General features: G+C 33.8%; 1 protein-coding gene across 1 annotated transcript; it reads right to left on the bottom strand.

Annotated features, from left to right (window-relative positions):
• Window positions 1–1,071: 1,071 nt before the first annotated feature.
• Window positions 1,072–2,606, bottom strand: LOC131059867 (transcription factor MYB10). The gene is made up of 3 exons (XM_057992926.2): window positions 2,376–2,606; window positions 2,159–2,288; window positions 1,072–1,867 (listed from the first exon to the last, which is right to left on the bottom strand). Exons 1-3 carry the CDS (start codon window positions 2,509–2,511, stop codon window positions 1,072–1,074), a joined length of 1,062 nt encoding a protein of 353 aa, XP_057848909.2. The 5' UTR covers window positions 2,512–2,606.
• Between the last annotated feature and the right edge of the window lie 4,216 nt (window positions 2,607–6,822).

Genomic DNA, 6,822 nt, shown 5'->3' on the forward strand with positions numbered 1-6,822 from the left:
ATGTTAGATGAAAGTATGTAAATTTATCCCTCTTGTCTTATGCAATAGTAGGTTTGAATTGACAGCTTAAGAATCTTTGATTCTTCCTTAGTATTTCTTATGTAAACATATACAAAGAGTTGATGGAGATTGAAAATATGCCTAAAATAGAGAGTCTAGCTCCATATGTGGAAAATTATTATTATATGAAGAAGATAGACTTAAAATACTTCTAGGGTTTAAGTATCCTTATTCCAAAAATAGCAATAGCATCCCTTTTTTTCTCTTCATTGACTATAGATCTCTAAGTACAAATAGATTAGCCACATGATAGATTCATTATGGGGAACTCTAAGCTAAGAACATAAAAAATAGGGATTAATGAGGATTATTTATATGATGAATAAAATTGTCCTTTAATAATTACCAATATTTTGTTATACTAATAAGCAACATAGTGGCAAATAGCAATGTTAGTATCATGTAATTTTTGACCCCTATAATATCTTTTTTTTATATTTAATAACCATGGAAAGACCTTAGGATAAATGTGATGAGTATATTATCCATTCTAGACAATGTTGTCAATATCAATCACACCTAATATTTTGTAGAATGCATATACAAGGATATAACTTGCAATCCTTAAGCAATTAAACTAGTAACATCATGACTACAATTCCTAAGGTGTAGAGTGTACTAACCTCATAATCTAGGTTACACTAGAAAAGTAAGAATATGTGTTGACTATGAAATATTGATTTTGTGTATATTGAGCCTTGAAGAGTATATTTAGGTTATTTAAAAAAAAAAACTTATTTTTACTTATCTTAGATTGTAATATTTGCTTAAATTAAATTTATTAGGAAGATGGATATGATATGTGAATTCATGATACTATTCACATTTGTGCATAATATCATAAAGATACACAAATATTATGCATTTACTTATAGGAAATCATTTTGACTCAATAACATTAGCGATCTAATAGTTCATGATGCATTAAGTGATTGAGCTCAAAATATATGAATTAATTTTAGATATATAAGTAAAGAGTATTTTTTTTATTTTGTTAATTTTTTTTACATCCTATGTATTCTTAGTACCTTTCAAATTGTCATGAATATTGTTCCAGCCTAATATGGAGTTCATGCTTTGAAAATCATCACCAAACTCACCAAAGTCATTGGTAATAGAATCTTCAAAAAATGTAGACAAGAGCTCAGAATCCGAGGCTGACCGAGGAGGGTCTTGCATCTCTGTACATCCCAAATCATTGTGATTCCGTATTTGATCATAACGTTCATGATGATCACTACCCAAATCATTGTGATCCCATATTTCATTATGACAACCATCAGTACACAGTGATGAGGATGAACAGTACTTTGGCTGCATGGCCACCATCGAGTGGAATACGTGCCCATTTTCATAAAATTGGCCTGATGGTGGCAGTGGTTGTTGCAGCCAAGCTTCTGTAGAAAAACCCACATCATGGTTGGCAGATAAAACTTGGGAAAATCTTGTGCTGCTGTCTTCTTCTGAAGTATGAGGAGGGCGCTGAAATGCACATGCCATATGACTTGATGGGTCAATTTGGCTAATATTGAAATCGCTGACCTCCAGGTGATCTCCTTCATGTGAATGCTTTTGACTGTCCAAATAATCCATTTTACAGTCAGGCATGGAGCTATAATTGTACAAGATTTCACTGTCCATGACATCTTTTCTATAAGAATGCAAATGCAGGTGTTTCGACGCCTTGTAATGATTGGGATTCTCAAGTATGTCATTGAGAGGGAGTTTCTTGCTCAAATGACATTTCCAGTAGTTCTTGATTTCATTATCTGTTCTACCGGGCATTCTTCGTGCTATCAGAGACCATCTGGGAATGTAACACACAAAGCGAGCAGTATAAATAACTCTTTATAAATGCAGAAATTATATTTTCCCAATTCATGAGGCTGTGGTTATTGGTAAAATTTTATTCTGCAACATTTTTTAATATCAATGTTTAAATCACACTTCCTAATCTATAAGGAACTCAAAGAAGATAAAAAATAAGATAATAAATTAAAAAAAACTGATCTAAATTTTTTATTCTAAAGGTCTCACCCAATCAACTCAAAAAACAGCAACTGCAGCAATACACAAATCTATCTTAATATATGTTTACCGATTGCCGAGGAGCTTGTGCAATCCGATGATGAGGTCTTCTTCTTCTAAAGAAATATTCCCTCGTTTCACGTTGGGTCGCAGGTAGTTCTTCCACCTCAATCTGCAACTTTTTCCACAACGTTGCAGACCTGAAAAGAGCATATACAAACATAAACAACAATAAAGATACAAAAAAAGAAGGGCCCATTACAATAGACTAAGTGTATCATTCAAACCTGCTCTCTGGGGTAATGTTAGCCACTTTCCTTCACCATGGGTTTCTATATATTTCGTCAACAAAAGATCCTCTTCGGGTGTCCATTGCCCTTTCTTCAGTCTCGGAGCAGAATGGTCATCGCCAATACTCCTCATGACGGTTAGGATTGTTTCTTAAACATGAACACAAAGTAGAATTGATAGGGGCTTCACTTAAACAGCAAATACACAATCATTTCCTTTCCTACCAAAAACTCTAATCTCTTCTTAGGCTATCTTGGGTGTACATTGTACAGCCTATATATAAATTTCAGTTGAATCCCTCATCTCCTTTTTCAATATATGGGATCTGTCCAAATTTGGAAATAGTCAGTGTATTGGGATCTGTCCAATTTTGGAAATAGTCAATGTATAGTCACTATCAAACGTCAGTTAGGAGATTCCAGTCCTACTGACCTCCCCTTAAGATCTAGCGGCCATCCGACCTTTCTGTTCATGGTGGCCAGTTTTCCATGACTTCAGTCGGATAAAAGGGCTCTCTTTGTCAGAAAATTTTGTTCCAAATGAATGGTTCTAAGACAATAGATCGGAAGTTCTAATTTGATTGTTTAAGATTCAAATTCAAGATAGTTTTTGAAACAGTTATCAGACGTACGATAGTAGGTGTGAAGCTGAGTTATTAATGAAGTGCTGATAGCTGCACCGGGTGGAGCAGAGTGCATGCTAATAAGAGCAGTGCATGTGCTGCACGTGTAGGGAGACTTGCGAGACACTTTCTCTCCACTGAACAAACAGTTTTCGAATCCACAGGTCTGAAACATACAGATAAATGTATAACCTTTTACAATTGTCTAAGAGTGTAATTCTGCAAAGCAATATCAAATTTCTACAACAAAGAAGGAGGCTTTTGAAAGCCCAACATATCAAACATAACATCAAGCTAAAGTTCTTGGTTGTGCAAAAAGATGTCAAGTCTATCTTGGAGAGCCTCAAATTTAATTAATTTCAATGGTCATCTAAGGTGTACAATCCGTTGATCATATTAATACATTTGGGGGATCACCAATAGTTTTGGTCATTAAATGAAATAGAAACTCTAAAACCATCTCTATGAAACTAGAGGATGGATGAAGCATCTCGAAAGATCTTTCAAATGTTGGGTTTAGGAGGAACCATGGGCAATAATTATCGCTTCAAATAATGAAATCTCTCCTTTTAACACCTACTCTAGATTTAAAGCGTTTGCTTCATGTATCCTTCTCTTCTTTACCAAGGAATTATCAAAATTAGCATCATATTTAGATTTGGCCTTTCTTCTCTTATTGTTATCCTTTCTATATGTGATACCTATCCCATTCAATTTCAAATCTTGTACACATTGATTGATCCATGCTTGTCTTACACCTAATATAGGCCTTGATATTTGATGTTGGAGGGACTCTCCCTCTCAAACCACACACATGCAAATCTACAAAAGATTTTTCCTTAAAATGGTGTAGGGTATTCTGTTGAACACATCAAAGGACTGAGAGGGGGGGTGAATCAATCTGAACCTTAAATCACTTTGCTTCAGATAAATTAAACTTTAAACCACACTTAACTATAATTATTGTGATTATGAAAAATGAAAGTGCAAAGAAAAACATACACATGAACACCATATTTACATGGAAAATTCTAAATAGAGAAAAAACATAGTGAGAATCACACTCACAATATGGATAATTGATTACAAAGTTTAAGCTCAAGGCCAAGGAGCTCACTACACTTGAAAGGACTTACAAGACTAAGTTGTACAACCTTAGGGAAAATACAAAGGGTTTGCACAAACTACCAAAATGAACACACCTTCTTTCGGTAGGTACAGAGGATCAATGAAATCGAATGAATAAGCTCTTTTGATCATGAAAATGTCCTTGAACTACTATGCCAAGGGAAAAATATCATGGCAAACATATTTGACCACAAACACTATCTAAACACTCTTCTCAATTGTCTTTCACAATTCTATTGTATCAAATTTGCTTACACATCAGTCATATACAGTTCACATCAATTCACATCCATCCCATATTTAACTCATACATCTGCACTTCTATATATACAAGATAATTCACTAAATCCTTAAACTAGGTTGGCCATAAATGGTCCAATCCAAGAGATAGAGGGAACCCAAAAACCTCACAACACATCCTTATCAAGCAATTCCAATGAACCGCACACACTAACACATCCTAGAAGGTTGGTACTAAATTAAACATGTGGATAAACAATGTAATATGTCAACCAATCGACCCAAAACCATTCTCTAATGCACAAAACATAATATGAACATCTATAAATCCCATGGTGAGACCTATATCAACATCAAAAATCAACCACCAAAAAATGTCTGAACTAAAAAGGCATGATCTTGATAGAACACATCACCTCATTTAGCTAGAACCCAAACCAACTAGTTTTGGCAAGGTGTTAATGAATTGGATGTAAATTGTAGTTAATTTTTTTGGATTATTCAATTAGTTCCTAGCTAATTAGAAAGTGACATCATCATAATGAGATTTATTGAGAGTTTCCAATTAACTAGGAACTAATTGAAACTTAGATAAAGAACTATAACTAATTGGGGGTTTTGATGGTATTTAGGAAACCTAGAACTTTTTATGAGTTCTTCAATAAAGGTTAAACTTTGATTTGTAGGTACAATTGAATTAGGCTAAAGTTCAAGTTCCAATTGAAAGCTCCGAGGATGGCATCAACATGATGAAGTGTTGATGTTAATTTCATAGGGCATCAAAAATGTTCATGTGCATGGGTAAATAGAGGTTCAAAATGATCAAGGTTAGTAATAAGTAAAAATACCACGATATATGACATCATGCATGATGTGTGGATTTTAAGACCTATACGGAAATCTATGTGAACCAAAAAATTTAGTGCTTTGTTAAATGATAAGCTCACTAGAGGCTCAAAATTATGCATAAAAGTAAATAAAATTAATAACTTTGGTTGTTGTTGGTAAATCCATGTGAATTGAAAAATATAGGCTTAAAATGTGTAGTTCACTTGGCTAGCAAAAATATGTAGATAATTAGATCAAACTATAGAAACGGGTCAGGTCCAAGAAGTACAAAGAGAATAAGAATTATAGGATCCAAAAGAGGTTGGTTCATTAGCAAATCCATTGTTATAAAATAGAGTAAACTAAAGATGCAAGACAACTAAAATGAATCAAAAGGGTTATGTCATTTGAGTGCCAAATAGCCACAATAAAATAACATTATAACTTTATGCTCATGTAAAAGTGTAATTCATGTTAGTTGTCTTGACGAATAGAAGAAACCAAAAACCTTTCCTAATGTACTTAAGACTTTGTATAGGAGTGACTTTAAGAGTGAATTAAGTGATTTAATAACATTATTAAGTAGAGTAGCTAGATTGCCTAGCTTAGGTAAAATCGAGCCCTAGATATTGTTAAATATCTGGACAACTGAGAGGTGGGGGGTGAATCAAATGTCAATTAAAATATTTATCTTATCCCACAAAAATATATTTGGTAAAATAATTCGTAATTACTTAATCATAAACAGATATAAGAATTAAAGATCACACACATGAAAAACCAAATATGACATGGAAAACCCAAGAAGGGAAAAACCACATAAAAAGTTAGTTCTCAAATATAAAACACCTGTTAGGGCGACACTAGTTAAGGTGATTTTCACAAAGATGGATCACTTCCAAAATGCTCAGTACAGGTGGGCTCACTACCCATTTAAACCTGCCAGAAAAGAGAGAGGGCTCACTACCCAGATGGAGAAGAAAGAAAAAGAAGTGATCCACCACTAAAGAACAACTGCAACACTGCAATGTCCGAAGAAACCTTTGGCTCACTGCCTCTAGTACCAAACAACATCAACACACAAACATACTGCTCAACCACAACCATACACAACTTTGCACAAACTCACACCAATAGGAGATAGATCTTCTTTTCAATCCACTTATATATATATATTTCTCATTACATTCATCTTTTATATTTATCAATCTTTTAAATAGAATTCTCCACGTCGGCCAAAGAATATACAGAAACACAAAAAGAAATAAGTCTTTAGTAAGCATTTCCATGGTGGAAAGGAATGAGAAGTGGACCACACGACAATGCATTACCTTGATAAAAAAAAACACATTATCCATATGCCACAATCATCAGAGCAAAAAAAGATAATCTAAGGTCAATTGGACCCATAATGATTATATCAAAAATACAACTCTGAAGTACATCAACATGTCCCAAATCAGGATTATAAAGATAAAGACATGAATAAAATAAATCCAAGATACCATCGAGCAATGCAAATCACTATCAATATGTCATCATCATCACTGAATACACTTCCGAAGCAAAAATTTTGGACAACCAAAACATGAGAGTGACATCCCAAGGTAGCATACTAAAGCTTC

This window comes from Cryptomeria japonica, chromosome 10 (assembly GCF_030272615.1).
Source record: "Cryptomeria japonica chromosome 10, Sugi_1.0, whole genome shotgun sequence".
Classification (NCBI taxonomy): domain Eukaryota; kingdom Viridiplantae; phylum Streptophyta; class Pinopsida; order Cupressales; family Cupressaceae; genus Cryptomeria; species Cryptomeria japonica.

Excerpts from the sequence above, each read along its gene's own strand:
- LOC131059867 (XM_057992926.2), bottom strand. The coding sequence starts at position 2,511 with ATGAGGAGTATTGGCGATGACCATTCTGCTCCGAGACTGAAGAAAGGG. Across the intron at positions 2,289-2,375 it reads AACATTACCCCAGAGAGCAG|GTCTGCAACGTTGTGGAAAA; the intron begins GTTTGAATGATA and ends TGCTCTTTTCAG. Across the intron at positions 1,868-2,158 it reads CACAAGCTCCTCGGCAATCG|ATGGTCTCTGATAGCACGAA; the intron begins GTAAACATATAT and ends TTACATTCCCAG.